At 37.0% G+C, this 21,529-nt stretch overlaps 1 protein-coding gene across 1 annotated transcript in view; it reads left to right on the forward strand.

Annotated features, from left to right (window-relative positions):
- CNGB3 (cyclic nucleotide gated channel subunit beta 3) overlaps window positions 1–21,529 on the forward strand; it is a 159,844-nt gene that overhangs the window by 96,942 nt on the left and 41,373 nt on the right. The window contains 3 exon segments of the mRNA XM_036830505.1: window positions 5,894–6,035; window positions 10,239–10,398; window positions 13,965–14,062. Of these exon segments, the coding sequence (XP_036686400.1) occupies window positions 5,894–6,035; window positions 10,239–10,398; window positions 13,965–14,062 (400 nt within the window).

Genomic DNA, 21,529 nt, shown 5'->3' on the forward strand with positions numbered 1-21,529 from the left:
TTTGTTCTCTATATCTGTGAGTCTGCTTCTTTTTTGTTGTATTCACTAGTTTGTTGTATTTTTTAGATTCCACATATCATACAGTATTTGTCTTTCTCTGTCTGACTTATTTCACTTAGCATAATGCCCTCCAAGTCCATCCATGTTGTTGCAAATGGCAAGATTTCATTCTTTATCATGGCTGAGTAGTATTCCAGTGTGTGTGTGTGTGTGTGTGTGTGTGTATCACATCTTCTGTTTCCATTCGTCTGTTAATGGACACTTAGGCTGCTTTCATAGCTTGGCAATTGTAAACAACATTACTATGAACATTGGGGTGCATGTATCTTTTTGAATTAATGTTTTTATTTTTGTTTTTGATATATGCCCAGGAGTGGAACTGCTGAGTCATATGGTAGTGCTATTTTTAACTTTTTGAGAAACCTCCGTACTGTTTTCCACAATGGCTGTACCAATTTACTTTACCATCAACAGTGTACAAGGGTTCCCTTTTCTCCACATCCTCGCCAACATTTGTTATTTGTGTTCTTTTTGATGATAGCCATTCTGACAGGCGTGAGGTGATATCTCATTGTGGTTTTGATTTACATTTCCCTGGTGATTAGCAATGTTGAGCATCTTTTCATGTATCTATAGGCCATCTGCATTTCCTCCTTGGAAAAAGAAACCACTCATTCTTCTTAATTACTCATGGAAAGATTACAAAAAGTGGTCATTTTCTAGGCCAAAAAGCAAGTCTCAATACATTTCACAGCACTGGTATGATACAGCCCATTCTCTGCTCCTTTAGACAGGAGGGTTCTCACCCAAAACCAAAGCTCCAATAATCCTGTTACCAGCTGTCAGGGACACATCCTTACAAATAAAATGTCTTTAAAAGCAGCATTTATATGTATTTTAAGATAATTTGCAAATGGCAGTTATTAACATACTTACATTTTCCCACAGTTTTTAAGCATCACCTGCCCCTTCTATTATTCCATATTACCCTTTGACCACGTAAGCTTAAAGCATTTTTTTAGTTAACCCTCGTGATGGTTTCTGATGACCTATAAATTGAAGGTTGCTTATGAAATCACTGGACTTGTAAACTTTCTCCTAGTTAGAATTATGCAGCAACTGTGGGGCATAAGTGGAGCATTGTGAGCATTTAAAATGAGTCATTTATTACTATTTTATTAATCCTCATCAGAATAATAATGTCTGTTCATTTCAACAGAAGACAAGAAGTCATTTTCATTTATACTAAGTAGATGGCATCTTTCATTTGACTGTGAAATTTGACAAAGTAGGAAAGGGCTTACTTAGCTCAAAAGGAAAACATAAGTAGTTAAGGTTATTTGGTACCCAGAAATGTTCCCAATGTCCCTTAATCCATATATACCCCAATTTATTTATTTTCTGACATAAATTTCCCAGCGTGCACAAACCTCTTAGCAAATACCTAGCCTCAATCCCTAACACATAGACTGTCAAAAGAAAGAGTAAAAATAGCAAGCAAGTTTGTCATGGGAATCATGACTTTAGATGGGATGGAGAAAGAGTCAGAATGTCCATATCTTAGTGCTAGGGAAGTTTAAGATAACTTACTCCCTTCATTTTACACAGGAGGAAGATGAGACCAGGGTAGATGAAGGTATTAACTCAGGGTCCCCTAGGTACTTCAGTTCAGACACTGACAAAAAAAAAAAAGAACGGTCTTTACACTAGACACTAAGACAAATGTAACAAAACCTCTCCAGAACAGCAGAATTCAGTAGACCAGAAGGGAGATGAAAGGCAGCTGGCAGCATGTCTGGAAGGGGATTGCATAGATGTGCTCACAGATACAGCCTTCCTATGTTCTTAAGTCTAAGTATGCATAACCTTTCACTTATTCTTTCAGGTCATTTAACAAATATATTAAGCTCCTATTGTGTAATACCTGTCTTTGAGGAGTTTATCTTCTAATGAGACCGTTCTCCTCCATATTTGGTGCCTTCAGTGATAAATTTACAGAAACCTATAACTAAGATGGATTGGGGTAGTTTAAAAGTCCATTCATAAAGTATCAAATTGGGTACTTTTAAAAGTTGCATGTCCCACTACACATCCACCACAATGGCTAAAATTAGAAAGACTGACAGTACCAAGTCTTGGGGTAAGACTATGGAGGAACTGGAACTCATACATTGTTGGAGGGATAAAATCTGACAGTTTCTTTTACAACTGAATATAACACCTACCTTAAAAACAAAAATTGCACGCCTAAATATTTACCGAAGAGAACTGAAAATATATGTCTAAAAAAAATTATATAAGTATATTCATAGAATGTCTATTCACAAGAACCAAAAACTTGAAACAGCCTAGGTGTTCATCGCAGGAAGATGGATAAACATACTCTGCCATAGTCATGCAAGGGGTAGTGCTTAGCAATAAAAAGGAATAAAGTACTGATACACACAAAAACACAGCTAAATCTCAAAAACATTATTCTGAGTGAAAGACATCTTACACAACAGTGTATATACTGTGTAATTTCATTGTGTGAAATTCTAAAGCAGGCAAAACTCATCTGAGACAGAAAAAAATTAGAACAGTAGTTGCCTGTGCGGGCAGGGATTGACTGGGAAAAGAGAGCTTTTTGGAGTGATGGAAATGTTCTCTGTCTTGATGGGTTTCTGGGTTACAGAGGTGTATGGGTTTGTCAAAATTCATCAAATAGTATCAGATAGTATACTTAAGATTTGTGCTTTCAATGTATGTTCAAGATTTTAAAATAACTCTTTACCAATACTTAACTCTAGTATATATATATATTTTTCTGAAGTATATTCTAACTTATATATATATATTTTCTGAAGTATATTCTGAGTTTTATATATATATATACTCTGAAGTACTGTATTTAGGAGGAAGTGTCTACTGTCTGCAAATTACTTTGAAATGCATCCAAAAAATAAGATGGATTGATGGATGGAAAATGGAGGAATACTTGACAAAGAAGGTAGAGTAAAATGTTCATAATAGAATCTAGGTCGTGGATATACGGGTGCTCACTGTGAAATTCTTTCAGTTTTTCTGTTTGTTTGAAATATTTCAAAGCAGAATGTTGGGGGAAAAGTTTAATGCTGCATTTGTTTCACAGAGGAAGAATTTCTATTTTCACACTAAATTTTTTTTATGGTTTTATGTCAAGTTCTGCCTTAGTGCTTTAACTTGGGGCTGTATATATAGAGCCTGTAAGATAGCTCAGGTATTAAATCGGCCAGATAGAATCTGCTTGAAAAGATCTATCTGCCCAGGGTGTAAATATTAGAGGTGGATACACTTGACTAATTAAGCTAATCCTAGAAAATCGATAAGATGCCATCTAATTAAATTACAAATCTTACCTTTGGTTGTGCATGTCTGGCTGTAAGACATGACTGAGAAAAGAATCCCAAAATAAACCTCAAAGCATCCGGGCAGAAAACTTCCAATTAACATAGCAGACTGTTTCAGTATGAAAAAATAGTTTGAGGCTAACCCTTCAGATTTGGAAAATCAATGCCTAAGTTTTACATTTAATTGTTATTTTCTAACATCCATAAATAAGAAAATGAGAGAAAGTAATTCATGTGTTTGTTCCTCTTAACACTGGAGGGACTTTGCAGGGGACAGTAATCCCAACACTTGAAATAGAGTTGCCATGTAGGGAGAGAATCTGGTCCCTGTCTCACTCTTGGGCTGTACTGGGGTCAATAAATTTCCTTAATTCAAAGAGACCCACAGGTCCAGGACCTGTGATAACACTAAATCAGGTAACAGGAAATTATAAATTGGAATTGAAAAGTTAAAATGCAATCCATAAAGTTAATTCCATACTTCTTCAAGGTGGTTCTCTTTGACATCAAGTTCACTATAATATTTGTAAGTCCAAGGAAGCCTGCTAGAAAAAATATTGCAGAGTAGTAATATTTTTATTCTCTTGACACAGAGGTTTCAAACCTTACCAAAGAGTTAATTCTTTGTCTGTTCCTATATCTACCAGGTAAAACAAACAGAGAAAAAACTCGTGTCCTTCAAAAAGATATTAAATATCAAAACAAGTGATTTCTTTCTAGATCTGTTTTTATTTGAATACTGACTTTAACTGCAGTTTGATTCTTTCTTTGTAAACCTCAACTTCTTAGTATTTGAAGATCTGAAAATTGTAATCTATTTTCGCAAGAAAAAGACCATCCTTGTTCAAAGACAAATGTACCATTACTTAAATTGCAAATGTTTATGTCTCACACGCAGACAAGAAATAAAAGCCTGACTAGGGCAGGATTCTGTAAAAAGTGTTGCTTTTCTGTGTTTACTCTGGAAACTAGAATAGCTAGCTGGAACCCACTAAATCCAAATGTCTCTCTGTAACAACATCTGAAGATGTTCTCTATATATGGGACATTTTTCTTCAAGGATTCAGTGGAAATGTCTGATCCAGACCATGTTAACAGAGCTGTATGGAATATACCCAGTAGTATACCTAATTGTGTACCAAAATTACAATATATATATATATACAATGGGGTTGTAATACTAACTTCTATTCCCACCTCACTCTGGATACATGAAACCCTTGACCAAATATAGCTAAGTGAATCTTATATGTTCTGTCCTAATCTTTATCATATTCTTTTCTGTTGCCCTGGTTCCTGATGTTCTTCCCACCTGGGCTATTATGATCTGTCTCTCCATTTGCAACTGCACGAGTTAGGTACAGAATCTTTACCAAGTATATTTCTGAGCATAATTGGTTTTCTTCAATACTAAATTTCTAGATAAATTACCTATTACAACCAAGAGTAATTCTCCTTTTAAGATATAACTAAGTTCTCCTCCGTCTCTGCCATGGTTTATATATTCAATAACATAATAAGATATGAGTAGAAAATAGAGAAGTATGTACCTACTTGCTCTACTTCCCATCAGTAAAAAATAACTGGTTCTAAACTATAAAGGGCTCTCCCATCTCCATAAATACACTTGATGTCTACGATATTCCACACTAATCACTAGTGGGGTAGTTTAAAGGTAGCCTCACATTCTTTACTGCTCCTCTTATTGAGAGGTATATTCAAATATCCCTTCCCTTGAATCTGGGCTGGTCTTAGTGACTTGCTTGGCAAATATACATGGCAAGAGATTAAGACATTGCAGGGCTTCTGAGTTATAAGAAGCCTTATAGCTACTGCCTGGGCTGCTATCACTCTGGGGGAAACCAGCCACCAGACAAAAAGTACATCTACCCTAAGACTTCCATGCTGTAAGGAGGCCCAAGCTAGTCATATGGAGAGACCGAATGAAAATATCCAGCCACCCCCAGCTGTTCCAACCATTCCAGCCCAAGATCAGACTGTGAGAGAAGATACCCTGGGCATTCCAAACAGATACAACATGGAGAACAGAGGAACCCAGTCAACAGTTAGAACCAAGTCCTCCGAACTTTGGCCTCAATCAGGTCCTCCCAGTTGTCTCTAACTATTCAAGTCACCTGAGGGTCCACTCATCATAGAGCATGGATGAGCCATCTCTGGGGGGCTTCTTACAAAATACCTGACCCACAGTATGATAAGCCTAGTAAAATAGTTGTTGTTTTATACCACTAAACTTTAGGATGATTTGCTTTGCAGCGAGAAATAAGTGGAACAACTAGTAAATACCCCCCTTGGGTTTGTTTAGTCATTTCACGATGTTTATCAAGAAGTTTACATTAAAAAGGAAGTTTACATTAGTATACATGGTATTTGCTAATGCTGCCTACAGAAAGAAAATCTTGATTAGCAGGAAATGCGTTAAAATCTTGTAGTAATCTATAATTCCAAGCATAGTGGCATTTTACTGTTATAGTAAAGAGCAAAATGTATATCTTCTCTTTTCACAGGTATCTGAGATGTTATTATTGGGCAGTTCGAACTTTAATTACCATTGGGGGCCTTCCAGAACCACAAACTTCATTTGAAATTGTCTTTCAACTGTTGAATTTTTTTTCTGGAGTTTTTGTGTTCTCCAGCTTAATTGGTCAGGTAAACTGAGATGTGAATCCCTGGATACACAATGCTGTCATTTTTGAAAGTTTAACAAGTCTTTATAAACTCTACAGAGAAAAAATCAAAATCTATCTGGTGTTTTTTTACTAATTTCCATCTATTTTGATGAATTGAATGGGGATGTAAATGGATCAACATTGCCTTTCAATTTTTAAACCATCAAATTTTTCAGAAGACTTGTACACAATGAGTGTTGGGTTAGACTCTCAGAGAGTCACGTTTCTAAGTTAACTTCTTACTTGGTGTTTCCTGAAAACTTTAGAAGCTCTCTTTTTTTACTTAAACTTCAAATATTGTCATAAAATCCCTGGCTTAAAATCAACTTAAAAAGTCATTTAAACCAGAGGCTACCAAATGCCGTCTAAATTAATTTAATTAAAAAATCATTGGTTCATAAATGTTTATTATGGTATCTCCTTGCCTTATTCTCAAGGGATCACAGTCTAGTAAGAAAGTAAAACAAATACCCAAATAACTCTATTGCAAGGTATTTGCCATTTGCAAGGGATAGAGCCCAACACCTTTGTAAATTCCCAGATTCACAAGAAATAAAAAGCTCGCAGCATAGCATCTTTAGAAGTTATACTTCCTTGTAAGGCACCTTACATATTATATGTCTGAGAGCAAAAGCCATGTTGAGATTTGTGTACGGGGTAAATAGTTAGACGAAATCACAAAATGATTATTACCACTAGATAAATGATTGGTTCCCACTCACCACACTGACAGTGGTATGAATAAAACTCATGCTTTAACAAAATTTAGCAATGAAAACTATTCATTATAACATTTGAAGTTGATCACAAATAGAACTCAAATCCTACATCCATGAATGTCAAGGGGCTGCTATCCTTGGTAAGTTCCAGAAGAGAGTTTGAAAGCTCTGTATTAGGTCAGAAAAGGGGAGCTTCCCAGGAGGTTTCATAGAGGAGAATGTATTTTAAAAACCAGATAGGATTCAGTAGTTATAGACAGATAGTTCAATCAATCAGAAAGAGTGTGTGAAAGATAATGATAAAGCACAAGATATGTTTGAGAAAATAGAAAAAGTACCAGAACGACGGGAGTGAAGGACACCTATAAATAAGGTTAGAGATGTATGTAAGGACAAGATATTTTAAGGGCTCTGAATGTTAAATTAAAGATGTTGAACTTTATCCTAAGGGCAGTGGGAAATCAGCCAGGGAAGGATTTTTAACAAATAAGAGATTTAAGGAAGATTAATCAAATATAATATAAATTGGAAGGGTCATACAGTTTTAAAATGTAGGTTTTATTATCATTTATGGATGGTGAGGCCAACAGATCAGGAGACCATTTACATTGAAAAGATGATCTGTTATACAAACAGATCCAAGAAGAGGGGGTCACACCTTGCCAATAGGGCTACATAAGGAGGCACAAGGAAAGGAACTGATCAAGCAGGGTAAAGCGGTTTAAGATTGGCCAGTTCGGATAATTTCAGCAGGCTCTGGGGGTGTAGGGACTGTCTCTAGTTGCCTGGTACCTGGCCCTGGAGTAATTGGGGCGGGTGGATAGTAGCCTAGAATATGAGAGCTCAATAAAGAAGGTTGTTGGGAGTATGGGCTCAGGTTTGGCTATTTTGCATATGAAAGGCACACTCTCAGTAGTTTGCTATCTTTAGGAATCAGCTAACTCTGGGAGGGATAGTCCCAGAAATCAAAGAATCAAAATACAGAAAATAAAAAACATGGTTAATACAGGTGCTCAGGGATATGGCAACTTCAGCCTGAACATGGTAATGGAGTAGAGAGAGAGAGACTGTAAAGGAAACTCTATTTAGAAAACATTTAGGTTTGGAAAATGAACACCAAGCAGTTAAAAGCTATAAGCACAAATTATAATCTTAATGCCTGGGGATATTACATTAACAGTGATTGAAAATAGGAAGCTGGTGGGGACTTCCCTGGTGGTGCAGTGGATAAGACTCCATGCTCCCAATGCAGGGGGCCTGGTTTCGATTCCCCCCACATGCAGGCCACAACTAAGGAGCCTGCCTGCCGCAACTAAGACCCGGTGCAACCAAATGAATGAATAAATAAATAAATATTAAAAAGAAAATAGGAAGCTTGTTTATAGAGAAATACAATTAATTTGAATATAAATGGCAAAAATAATATTATTTAATAAATTTTTATAAAATATATGTGAGGTAGCCAGATCCCCTTCAATGTTTTCTCAGTTTTGAAGTTCAGTCAACCCCAGTTTAAAGAGATTAAGAGGCAACCCTAATTCATACATATAATTCATGGTCATATGATAAGGCCATATCATATTGATAAAAATAGTAAAATCTAACATGTATTTAGCACTTACTATGTCCAAGGAAATTTTTACAAGATTAAAAACTATGTCCAGCTCCAGTTAAAATTCCATTCAAAGTGGTCTTTGGACTAACAGTAGAAGCATCACCTGGGAAATTCAAAATTCAGGCCTCATCCCTTACCTACTGAGTCAGAATTTGCATTTTAATAGGATCTTCAGGTGATTCATATGCACATGAAAGTTTGAAAGGGCTGCTTTATACACCGCACTGCACCTGCCTTTACAGTGACTTTGAGGATCCAAGGAACAAGAAGAAATATCAAGCCGCTAAAAATGTAGGACTAGAGCCAAAAAGAAAGATTGAGGCAGGAGATAGAGATTTGTGCCTTAACTCTCACAGTGAATAAAAGATGCTGAGAAGGAGAACAGTTAGAAATGAAAGTAAGAAAGCCCTGGACAAAACCTCCACTTGTTCAAAATTCCCGCATATAACCACCCCAAGAACTACACCCTGGATGTGATCATCTCATTTTAACTGCAATATTCTATTCTCACATACAACTAATAGAGACTGACATTTTCTTCCTCTAATCTGGAACACACATCATAGAATATATGTCTTCTTCACCTGCACCATCAAAATTCAGCATTGCACATAAAACATTCAGATTACTCTCACTACAAATTCTCCGCCCCCAACACTGATCAATAATGCTTTGAATTGTCCTTGGATCCCAATTTAAAACTCTATTAGATCTCCCAACCCAATCTCTGATATCCCTATTCTCAAGGCCTTAGGTGACTGGGTAATGTTCATCATCTGTCAGAAATGGCTTGGAAAAAGGAGATCTAGGAACTGAGGTGGTTGAAGAATAGCCCTGGAGGAGTAGGTTAGAAACTAAAAAAGTATCCAGTTTGACTCTCTGCATAGCTCCTCGGGCAGACACTTTCGACAAGTATAAGAACCTATTAACTCTGAAATGGAAACTGAGGAAGGCATCACAATAAAAGAGCCATTTGATCTAGATCTCAAAGAATGAGTAGTTTTTCCATAAGCAGAAAAGGCTAAGCTACTAGAATGAATGAGCAAAAGTGAGGCCCAGGTTTTCCTCAGTATTATAAACCCACAGTCAAAGCAAATTTACAACCACTTGCTTCCCTCTATGTGAGAGGAAGAGTCAAGCTATATATCTTTTCTGTGCTGAGACCTTAAAGATCAGCTTTTAACCTAAAGTGGGTTTTCATGGCTGAGTAAAACCTGACAGTTCCTTAAGTATTGTCACAGCAGTAGATGATGCTTCAGTAATTTCAGCACATTTCAACTTCTGCTGAATACTATGCCTTAAGCATAATGAGATTTGATCTTATCTGTCTAAACAACACAAAGGGAAGTATAGAGGTTGCAATTTCGTGATGAATTGAGTCTATATAGCCAGCCACACTGCAAAATCTATGAAGGATGCTTTCTAAGCGAGACTCACCAAAATGGACTAGCCGTTCTGCCAGGTAATTGCTCAACTTTCTTTGCACATTTCTTGCATAAGCACAGCTATATAATTTTTTAAATATCAACTAACATCTTTGCAGTAATATACAAGTTTGCAAAGAAGATTGGGTGCAGTCACATGCATTATGTGACTGAATCCTCACAAAAACCTCACATGGTAGGTAAAACAGGTTCTATTGTCCTTATTGGGTCAGAAAGAGGATATGATTTGCCCAATATCTTACAGGTAAATGGCTGAAAGTAGGACCCAATATCAGTGTGTTAAAAATCAAGTAGTCAGGGATTAGAATAGAATGTATCATGTGAGAACTCTTAATTCAACTGGGCTTATAGTAACTCTGCTAATTCCTCTGCTGGGTGTGGAGTGACCATGTTTGTGGTTTTAGATGCAAGATGTAATTGGGGCAGCTACAGCCAATCAGAACAACTTCCGCATCTGCATGGATCATACCGTTGCCTACATGAACACTTACTCCATTCCTAAGATTGTGCAGAATCGGGTCAGGACTTGGTATGAATATGCATGGGAGTCTCGAAGAGTGCTAGGTAAGCATGGCAAATTACTGACTAAAACCCTGTAAAACATGTCCTATAATGAAAATCCTATAAGGTAGCAGTGGCAACTAATTGGGTTTGAAAAAGATTGGGAAACAACCAAATAATCTTTAAAGCATTAATTTAATACCACGGGCTTTTTTTCCTTAAATATTCAGACATAACTTACGGGTTATGCAAATCCTTCAAGAGCAAAGGCTAAATTTTATTCAGTGCTCACCAGATGCTAGATATTATGCACATTAGCTCATATAATCTTCATCGAAAAAAAAAAAAAAATGGGGAAAATTTGGTGTCATCAACCCCCCCTTAGGAGACAAGGAAATGGAAGCTCCTAACTGAAAAAATTGGCCAAGGACACAGAGGCCTTAGGCAAATGGCCTAAATGGAACTGAGACATGCACCTGTTCTCCTCTAAACCCTTGCTCCCTCTGCGATATCATCCTCTTCCCAGAGCACAGTGAGTGCTCAGAACAGCAATCTTTCAAGCCACTTTCAACCTGCTACAGGTCTCCTCTAAGAGACCCTTAATCATTCGTGGTGTCTACTATTAGGACTATAACACTGGAGTTAAAAATAATGTTTACTAAAGATGTAAAGTGAGGTAAAGATAATGTGCTAGCTGACAATAATCAGATTCAACTTTTAGTTTGCTCCTCACCATATAAAAATAGGAATTAGTGCTACTGAGAAGCCAATAAAGCTACTGCCCTCAGAATGCAAATTACAATGCGAATCCCAAATTGGAAGAATCAATATTGTGAAAATGACTATACTATCCAAAGCAATCTACAGATTCAATGCAATCCCTATCAAATTACCAATGGCATTTTTTACAGAACTAGAACAAAAAATTTCACAATTTGTATGGAAACACAAAAGACTCCGAATGCCGAAGCAATTTTGAGAAAGAAAAAGTGAGCTGGAGGAATCAGACCCCCTGACTTCAGACTATACTACAAAGCTACAGTAATCATGACAATATGGTACTGGCACAAAAACAGAAATATAGATCAATGGAACAGGATACAAAGCCCAGAGATAAACCCACGCACCTATGGTCAACTAATCTATGACAAAGGAAGCAAGGATATACAATGGAGAAAAGACAGTCTCTTCAATAAGTGGTGCTGGGAAAACTGGACAGCTACATGTAAAAGAATGAAATTAGAACACTCCCTAACACCATACACAAAAATAAACTCAAAATGTATTAAAGACCTAAATGTAAGACAGGACACTATAAAACTCTTAGAGGAAAACATAGGAAGAACACTTTTTGACATAAATCACAGCAAGATCTTTTTTGATCCACCTCCTAGAGTAATGGAAATAAAAACAAAAATAAACAAATGGGACCTAATGAAACTTAAAAGCTTCTGCACAGCAAAGGAAACTACAAACAAGACAAAAAGACAACCCTCAGAATGAGAGAAAATATTTGCAAATGAATCAACAAAGGATTAATCTCCAGAATATATAAACAGCTCATGCAGCTCAATATTAAAGAAACAAACAACCCAATCCAAAAATGGGCAGAAGACCTAAATAGACATTTCTCCAAAGAAGACATACAGATGGCCAAGAAGCACATGAAAAGCTGCTTAACATCACTAATTATTAGAGAAATGAAAATCAAAACTACAATGAGGTATCACCAGTTAGAATGGGCATCATCAGAAAATCTACAAACAACAAATGCTGGAGAGGGTGTGGAGAAAAGGGAACCCTCTTGCACTGTTGGTGGGAATGTAAATTGATACAGCCACTATGGAGAACAACATGGAGGTTCCTTAAAAAACTAAAAATAGAATTACCATATGATCCAGCAATCCCACTACTGGGCATATACCCAGAGAAAACCGTAATTCAAAAAGACAAATGCACCCCAATGTTCATTGCAGCACTATTTACAATAGCCAGGTCATGGAAGCAACCTAAATGCCCATCGACAGACGAATGGATAAAGAAGTTGTGGTACGTATATACAATGGAATATTACTCAGCCATAAAAAGGAACGAAATTGAGTCATTTGTTGAGACGTGGATGGATCTAGAGACTGTCATACAGAGTGAAATAAGTCATAAAGAGAAAAACAAATATCGTATATTAATGCATGTATGTGGAACCTAGAAAAATGGTACAGATGAACCAGTTTGCAGGGCAGAAACTGAGACACAGCTGTAGAGAACAAACGTATGGACACCAAGGGGGGAAAGTAGCAGGGCGCTGGTGGTGGTGGTGTGATGAATTGGGAGATTGGGATTGACATATATACACTAATATGTATAAAATGGATAACTAATAAGAACCTGCTGTATAAAAAAATAAATAAAATAAAATTTAGAAAAAAAAAACAAAACAAACAAAAAAACACGAAGTTTCTTAGAAGCAGATAAGAATCACTGGTTGTTGATGGTAGGACCTTATCTTCTCCTTTCTGCCAGTCTTAAGAGGTTCCAACCACAGGTTTAGAACCTCTTCCTGAATCTAAATGACAAAAACAACAAACTTTTTTCTTAAACACACACAGCTATTCCTGCAGGCATCTCAGGCAGAGAGGAAGAGGAGGAAGAGGGGCAGTAACAGGCTCTTTCCCTCTCTCCCTGTGGACACTGCTCCAACTCCTTCATTTAGGAAGGAACTAGAGACAAACAGCCCTTGGAAACAAGGAGCTGTGTTTTTATAGAAAAGATTTTCATATTTAGAATCAATGTTGGAATCAAAATAAGGATATAGTATAGAAATTTTTTTCTTTTCTAAATGGATGCAAGAAAACATCAAAAGTAATCAGCTCTCAGAAACCCATAATATACTGTAGACTAAAAATGGGCAGTTTTATTCATGGACCATTTTATCAGTCTGAAGACCCATCATTTAATTCACATGTAGAAAAATCTTTAATGTATTCACATACTACATTGAGTTAATAAGTAAGTAAATAACAATAATTTGAATTTACTCACTTAACAGATTTCTTCTTTAGATTCCATTCCCAGCTCAGCCACCCACCACTTATGCACAGATGAGTAAGTCACTTACAGCCTCTCTGAGTTTCAGTTCCCCTTTTGTTTCTTCTTTCCAGAAAGTAGAAATAAGAATACTTATCTTTAGGGTTGTCATGAGGGTCCAATAAGATCATAACAGAACTCTGTAAGCTACACGGTATTCATTATTCTTTGCCATCCTTAGGATGTTAGGGCTGGTCTGCAGAATCAGAAGACAGGAACTAGATCCTTTTCCCATCCCAGTTTGTTCGCTAGTCTTTGTCCCATCATCGCTAAGCTTTAAAATTTCAGCAAACAAAAAATTCTGGAATTATTCAGAACTATTATGTCACCAATATTGAAAATACTTCTTTTCTTTCATGAAAGTAATAGTGCTATTATGAGAAGTATGTACGTCCAGTAGAAGCAATGAAAATATAGACTGTGATGCAGCTGTTTATAAAAAGAGTTGACATTTTGTTTCCTTTATTTTTTTAATTGTCCTTGAACTTTGATGTTTTTTCCTTAATTATTCTCCTTTATGGATTGATGTGTTTATCTTTATGAAGATGAATCCAACCTACTTGAGACACTGCCAACTACAATGCAGTTAGCCCTCACCATTGATGTGAACTTCAGCATCATCAGCAAAGTCGACTTGTTCAAGGCAAGTGTTTTTTCAATTCATAGGAAGGCACCATATCAATTTCTCTGTAAAAATCAAAGCTCTTGCTGCATTCTTGGTTGATAATTTGTTCTTTGAGCATTTACACTATATTGTCTCCCTGTCATCTGTCCTACTTTGTTTCTGATATAAAATAAACTATTATTCTTATTGAAAAACAAACAAACAAACAAAAAAAGCTCTTGCTGAATACAGCATTTATTGTTTTTTTGCCTTTATGTTTACAACATCAAAATAATCTGGAGAATTTATGTGAAATTAGAGTCAAATAAACTATGGCTCTCTCTTCAGCAGATGACTTGTTCTTTAGAAGCCTCTCTCTCCTAACTGGTGTCAAAGAAGAAGAGTTCTTCAAGGTCTTCTTGCATTAATTTAAATATAATTAAATTCTACAGCTCTATGTCTTTGCTACTACACATGTCATCTCCCATTTACGAATACGCCTTGGCAATGCATGGCAAATCAGGTCCCAGATTAGCTCTGGATTGGCCTGACAGTCAGAGAATCATGCCTAATCATGTCTCCAATACAAATGCTTAGGATTTAGATCTTTTACATGGCCAAATTCAAATTTAGAGGGTTTTTTTAAAAGAAAAAATGTATAGCAAAGAAAATTTTAATGTTTTGAATGTTTTTAATTTTCTGCCCTCTTCTCAATGCATTATACTATATGGAAGTTTTTCTCACCTAACACTTATTCTGTGTGTGGCATTCACTGATTCATCTATTTAATTAATTCATTCAACGAACATTTATTAAGTTCCTACTATGTTCCAGGCACCATTTTAGCCACTAGGAATTCAACTTCTAAAAACAAATACTTGAATACATGGGGCTTAAATTCCAAAAGACAGGAATGAAAAATAAATATATAATATGTGTGAAGGTGATAATGCTATGAACAAAATTAAACAGATTAAAGAGGATGAGGGAGGTACTGGGCATGAAAGGTCTGCTCTAATGAAGTGCAGTTGAGCATCTGGGCAGAGGACTGCAGGATGCAAGGGAGTGAGCCATGCAGATATTGGGAGTGGGAAAGGAGGGATGGACAGAGAGGGAATATTACAGGAGGATGGACAAGATGAAGCCCTGATCTGGGAGGCTGGAGCAAAGGCAAAGTGATGTAAAGCAAGAGTAGTCAGAGGAAAGTAAAAACAGGAAGGATGAGTCAGGGGGCAAGTTAATGGAGGGCTTTGGAGGCTGTAGCATAAAATTTGGATTGTACTCTGAGATGCAAAACCCACTAACGATCTTGAGCAGAAGATGATCTACTTGAGATCTGTTTGAAAGGGATTTTTTTCCTACTCTGGAGAGTAGACCATGGAAGCAAATATGGAAGTCAGGGAGGCCAAAGAGGGATAACATCTATAGACGTCTATAGGGATGATGGTGATCAGACCCAGAATAGTAGGAGCAGAGTTAAAAAGTGGCCGAACATTGGATGTATTCAAAGGAAGAGCCCACAGTTTTTGCTGTTTGATTTTGTGAAGGGAGAGAGAGACAGAAATGAAGGATGTTTCAGGATTTAAGCTGAGGAACAGGAAGAACAAAGATACCATTTGCAAAATAGGAAATTTTAGAGTAAGTGTAGGGTGAGGAGGGTAGAAATAGACTGTTTTTGGATGTGTTGGTTTGAGGTGAGAGTTAGACTTCAGATGGAATGTCATGTAGGCAGTTTGATAAATAAATCTGAGTTTAAGGGAGACGTCCAAGCTGGAGCCATAAATTTGGGCAAATCAACATACTGATGGATTTTAAGCTAGGGACTAGATCTTATCCCCTGTTATGTAACCCAGACAGAAAGATATGCCTGGAAAATACGTAATCGATACCATTTTGGGCAAGATGAAGAAGCAAACGCTGTATGGTAAAATGGTTAGGCAGAGTCACCCTCGATGTTAGGTTACCGTACAGTGTCCTAAACGGCCTTAGGAAGGAAGAGAGGGGATGGGAGGGAGGATGCCCTGGGGTCAATTCCTGGAGATTATAGGAACGTAGTTTCCTAATTGGAAAGTGGTTCCCAATTTCTAGTGCGAGTGCCACAGTGGAAGCTCTGGTGAGGGAGAAGCACCACGGAATGTATTCAAACAGTTTTCTGATCTTCCACCAGGGAGACTGGGAAAGGAATTTCTACCTTGGTTAACAGGTTCATCTAGATAAATGGTTTTCAAGCTGCAGCTTGCAATTCATTTAGGGATCATGAATTCAATTAAATGGGTCACAAACAGCATATAAAATAGACAAGAAAATATCAGAGTGCCTCACACATAAGTAAGGGTAAGCATTGTATTACAAAATTTTTGTTTCAGTTATTTATTTTTTTAATACACATATACATATCTATGTGTGTACTGGGCACAATGTAAATGTATTTGTTACTATAAGTTATCGTCAAAAAAGGTATGAAAGCCACAAGGCTAAATTAACAGTATTTTTAAATGCTATAAAACTTTTTACAACTTAAGGACTAGCTTAATTGAGAATAAATGAGAATAAGTGAGAACCAGCTACATTTTAAAGAAAACAAAAGCTTTAAATTATATACCAGTGACTTTTATGGGATTATCTCTGATCTGGGAAGTTATCAGTTTTCAGCCTCAGAGTTTTTTCCTTTGTTTTTACATATATTTTTGAAAATCCATAAAATCAGCAGCATCTGATTGAGAAAAAAATGTTAAACCTTCACATGTTGCTAACGTACATAAACATAGATTCATTCTTTCCTGACGTTTCCATTAAAGATGTAGCTCCTTCCAGAAAGAAACCATTTCCATTTATATTTCTGTTAAATGAAAAAATTATTTTTTTACCTAAAGCCAAATGAAGTAGAAAATAAGCAGGTATGGAAGCTTTCTAAATTTATTTCTTTTCTAAATCTTGCTAAGACAGTCTTAGTGGTTTGTACAAATCTGTTATTTTCTTAGGGAGGAAATATGCTGACTAGGGATCTTATATGCTTACCTCATAAATTATACCCAGTTGACTCGTGTTGTTTCTGATTCAGTCACCATTCACTGAGAGCCACCTATGGCCTCAAGGGGCTGAGGCACAAAGGAGGAAACCTTTGGAGCGTGTGTGCCCAGAGGATGCCCAGGAAGCTTCAGAGTGAAAAGGGGGAGGCTCCTGGGCAGGAGCCTCATTATCACTCATTAGGACCAAAGCATGGGGTGACAACAAAAGATGAGTCTAGAAAGGTCAAGTGGAGCCAGGCTATAGTGTGTGGGCCCAATCCTATAGGCCAAGGAAGCTGGAAAGGAGGAAACTGACAGCACAGATTTCAGTTTTATAAAGACAAAAAATGGGGAAATTTTGAAGAGATCAGAATATCCAGGGGTAATAAAGAAAGGTGACTCAACTGCTGAGAGCCTCCATATCTTGAATTCTCCCTGAAAATGAATCTTCCATATCTTTAAAAGGCAGGCAGGCAGGAAGAGAGAGAGAAAGAGACAGAAAAAAGAGACAGAGAGAGAGAGAGACAGAGACAGAGAGATCTGACACCAAGATTGGAGGCTAGCAGGCATGCTTTGTGTCTTTCCAATCTTCAGGATTAGGATAAATTAAAGATACTTGAAAATCATTTAACTCACAAATACCTAGTTTAAGATGTCCTAAAGAATATTTTAAGTTTATATCTTGGACCTTCAGTCAAAAATTTCACAAGGACTTTTCTCCATTTTGTAAATTTGTGAAGGGATATAGATATAGTAGAATTTGTTTGCAATGCAGCACCAGATAATAATTCTATGCTAAATAAACTTGCTTCAGTTTTTCCAGATATATGTCTGTAACTTTAATTGTGCATTGTATTCAATTTTTAAAACTCCAAAAAAGACAATGTGCTTATACTTCTTTCCTTTTAGCCTTGTGAAACTTGTTTATATATTAGTGGAACAGTGAGTATCCTAATGCTTTAACAAAAGTAATGTAAGTAATGCTGGAGTATCACAAGTTATAATATGGACAAGGTTACATGAAGGAGGTCCATACTGTCCATGATCCTTCATTCCCAGTATTGTCACCATATACCTTGCTATACCCAATGCTCACATGGTCCCTGTATTAGTCAGGGTACTCCAGAGAAACAGAATCAATGAGATATGCGTGTGTGTATATATATATAGAGAGAGAGAGATTTATTTTAAAGAATGTCTCATGCAATCATAAGGACTGACAGGTCTAAAACCTTCAGGACAGGTCAGCATGTTGGAGAACCTGGGAAGTGTTAATGTTGCAGCTCAAGTCCAAAGACAGTCTAGAAGCAGAATTCCCTCTTCCTCAGGGAACTTCAGACTTTTTTCTCTTAAGGCCTTCAACTGAATTTATGAGGCTGACCCACGTAATGGAGCGTACCCTGCTTTACTGAAAGTCTACTGATTTAAATGTTAATCTTAACTAAAAAATACCTTCACAATGAGATTTAGACTTGTATTTGACCAAATATCTGAGTACCATGGCCTAGCCAATTTGACACATAAAGTTAACCAGTACAGCCCCCAAACATTGTCAAGCTGTATGGAATATAATTGACAAAGAAACCAAGCTGTTGCTAAGCCCAATTTTTTTTTTCTCTTTTTTTTTTTTGGCCGCACTCTATGACTTTTAGGATCTTAATTCCCTGACCAGGGATTGAACGCAGGGCGATGGCAGTGAAAGTGCCAAGTCCTAACCACTGGACCACCAAGGAAGTCCCCCAAATTTTAAAATTGATACATGTATCTTCTCAAAACCAATAGCTACTATTTACTGAGCTCTCATTGTGTGCTACACTGTGTTTTCTTCTTTGTTACCTTCTGTCAATTAATTCTCACAGCAAGCCTCTGAGAAAAGGTTTATGACCACCCCCCCACGCCCATTTTCCGGAAAGTACAAACTACTTACCTGACTGAGGCCAAAGAGCTAGAAGCAATGGGACTGGGTTTGAGCACTGATTTTTCTTATGCTACAGTCTACAATCTTAACCACTCAGCGAAGCCACCTTTCAGTTCTCCACCAGCCCTGTCTGGATAAGTGATAAGACGCTGAGAATTTTCCCTAGAGTCAAAAAACAATGTAAGCTCAAGGCCATACTTTGGTGGTTTTCACAGACTTAGACTTGGCATGCCAGTTAGTTTCACACCAGATATCTAAATTCACACACACTGTGCTATTCTCCTACTAAGAAAAGACCTTGAATCTCATGTGTTTTTTTCTCCCTCTTAAACAAAGCAGGTAGAATTAAAGTCACAGAATTTCACTAAAACTTTGCTTCATTCAACTATGGTTAATTAGTAAGACCTGCTGCTTCTACATGGGGTGATCAGAGTTTCTAAAGAGCTTAGAGATTAATAGTCATTTTTAAAATTTTTTCACAAAAATAATTCTCTTCCTTTCAGATTGCGTGTTTTTCCAGCCCAAGCTCAAGTATTAACCTAATAAGGAGTGATTCATTTCTATGAGGTTGGGCAATTTCCCCTCATTTCTGATGATTTATTATTTTTATGTTGATTTTTAAATATGTTTTATCAAATTAAATGCTAGGGAAGTCACATTTTGCCTCTACCACTAAATTACCAGAAATAGGAGAAAATTTAATAAAAGTTCTGTTGCGCCACCTAGTGTCTAGAATTTAAATTGCATCCTTTAGAAACTGAAAAAGAGCGCCCTGCTTAATGGTAGGAAAGGAAAGACACCAAAATGGGAATGTTGGTACCACCAGTCTGTCAAGGAAAGCACAATACGCTGCTTTAGTAAAAATGGAGAACCCATCCCAAACAGGACACCTCACTGGGATCTGTGACTCATTGTCATTATATGGCAAGTAGAGCCTGGAAAGGCTGTGACTTCAGTGATAGGAAATATGTGGAGAAAGATTTTGTATGTGAGTGGCAGACTGAGCCAGGAATGAAATGAGAATGGCAAAATTATTTCTTCCCCTCACACAAGGATCCCCTGGCAGTGACATCCTAATCACATATTTCCTCCCAAGGGCCTGAAATCAGAGCATTACAGGGAGGCTTACTACATTTCATTTTTAACTTTATTTTTAACCCTGGTGGTAAACGTAATATTGTGGCTAGACTTTTTAAAGTATTTTGAACAATAAACTTATAACCCAGGGGAACTCCATTCAACTACACATGCTGAGCAGTTACTCTATCCAAAGCACTAGTGGGGTACCCCAGATACTACACGCATATAGTCCCTGCTCTCCACTGCCTCCCAGAAGTGTGGGGAAATTCTATATAAATAAGATGACATCCTTAGCTGTTCTGTGATAATTCAGTGACTCAAAACATATAAAGTGTTTATCTCAATACCTCGGATATAGTAAGTTATATTGTTATTATTGCTACTATTACTGAGAAATAAAACTGATTCAGTCACAGGGGAGTCTTCACACAGGTAAAATCAGTGTGTAGCCATGCTTGATCATAGGAAGATGGATTAGATTCATCCTCAGGGTTTCATCCAACTTGTGACTTCTCACTTTGACTATGTGATACTGAGGCTCCTAGAAAAATAGAATTATTGTCAGTTCTCAGGAAAGCTTGATGGAGATGACTTTACTTGTGTTTGCAAATGTTAAGCGTAAGGTTGGGTCTGATATCACTTAGAATTCAATAAGTTATGACATGATAGTACCTTGCAAATTATTTATCACATTTGACTTTAGCATGGGTAACTGGATTCAGAATTCCTGCCCTAGACATATTACCCATCACTTGCTTAGTGGGAATGGAGTTTAAGATGGGACAAAGCATGTCCTTTTATAATAAACAAGGCTGAGCTGAGAAGAGCCCTGAAGACTGTTTATACTTGAGGGTGACTTAAAGTTACAGTGAGTTATATATTACTGATAATATCTTAAGTTCTTTTTCAAAGAACTTAAGGAGGAATGAGCCTAGAAATGAAGAAATCCTTCAGGACTGAGAAAGTAAACATCCAAAGGTAAATTTTACCAACTTTACAATTGCGTTCAGAGCTTGCAAGTATTAAAAGAAGAACTTCCTGGGTATAGGAAACATCATCTAAAGTATAGGTTATGTTTTGAATAAAAATAAAATTTCTCCCAACTTCATTCAAATCTCCAGAAGCCTTATTCAAATCTGTAACACAGTTTTTATACAGCACTGAATTTCCCATTGTTGAAAATGGAATAATTTCTAATAACTTCATTCTATACATCAGGCCATATTTATTTAGTGCCTGGCATGCCCCATGCCCTGGCAAGACCCTGGGCATATGGAAGTGACTAATATACAAATCTTGCCCTTGAGTTGCTCAGAATGTAGATCAAACACACACACACACGCACACACACACACACACACACAGATGAGTCTTTTCCTCTGACACCTCTTGCATGTGTGACCTTAGTGAAATAGTCAATAGACTGCCTGAGCCTCTGTTCCCTCATCTAAAAACCAAGGGTGTTAACAATATATTAATTAATGCCAAGCATCACAGGGA

The sequence above is a fragment of the Balaenoptera musculus genome, chromosome 17, assembly GCF_009873245.2.
Source record: "Balaenoptera musculus isolate JJ_BM4_2016_0621 chromosome 17, mBalMus1.pri.v3, whole genome shotgun sequence".
NCBI lineage: Eukaryota > Metazoa > Chordata > Mammalia > Artiodactyla > Balaenopteridae > Balaenoptera > Balaenoptera musculus.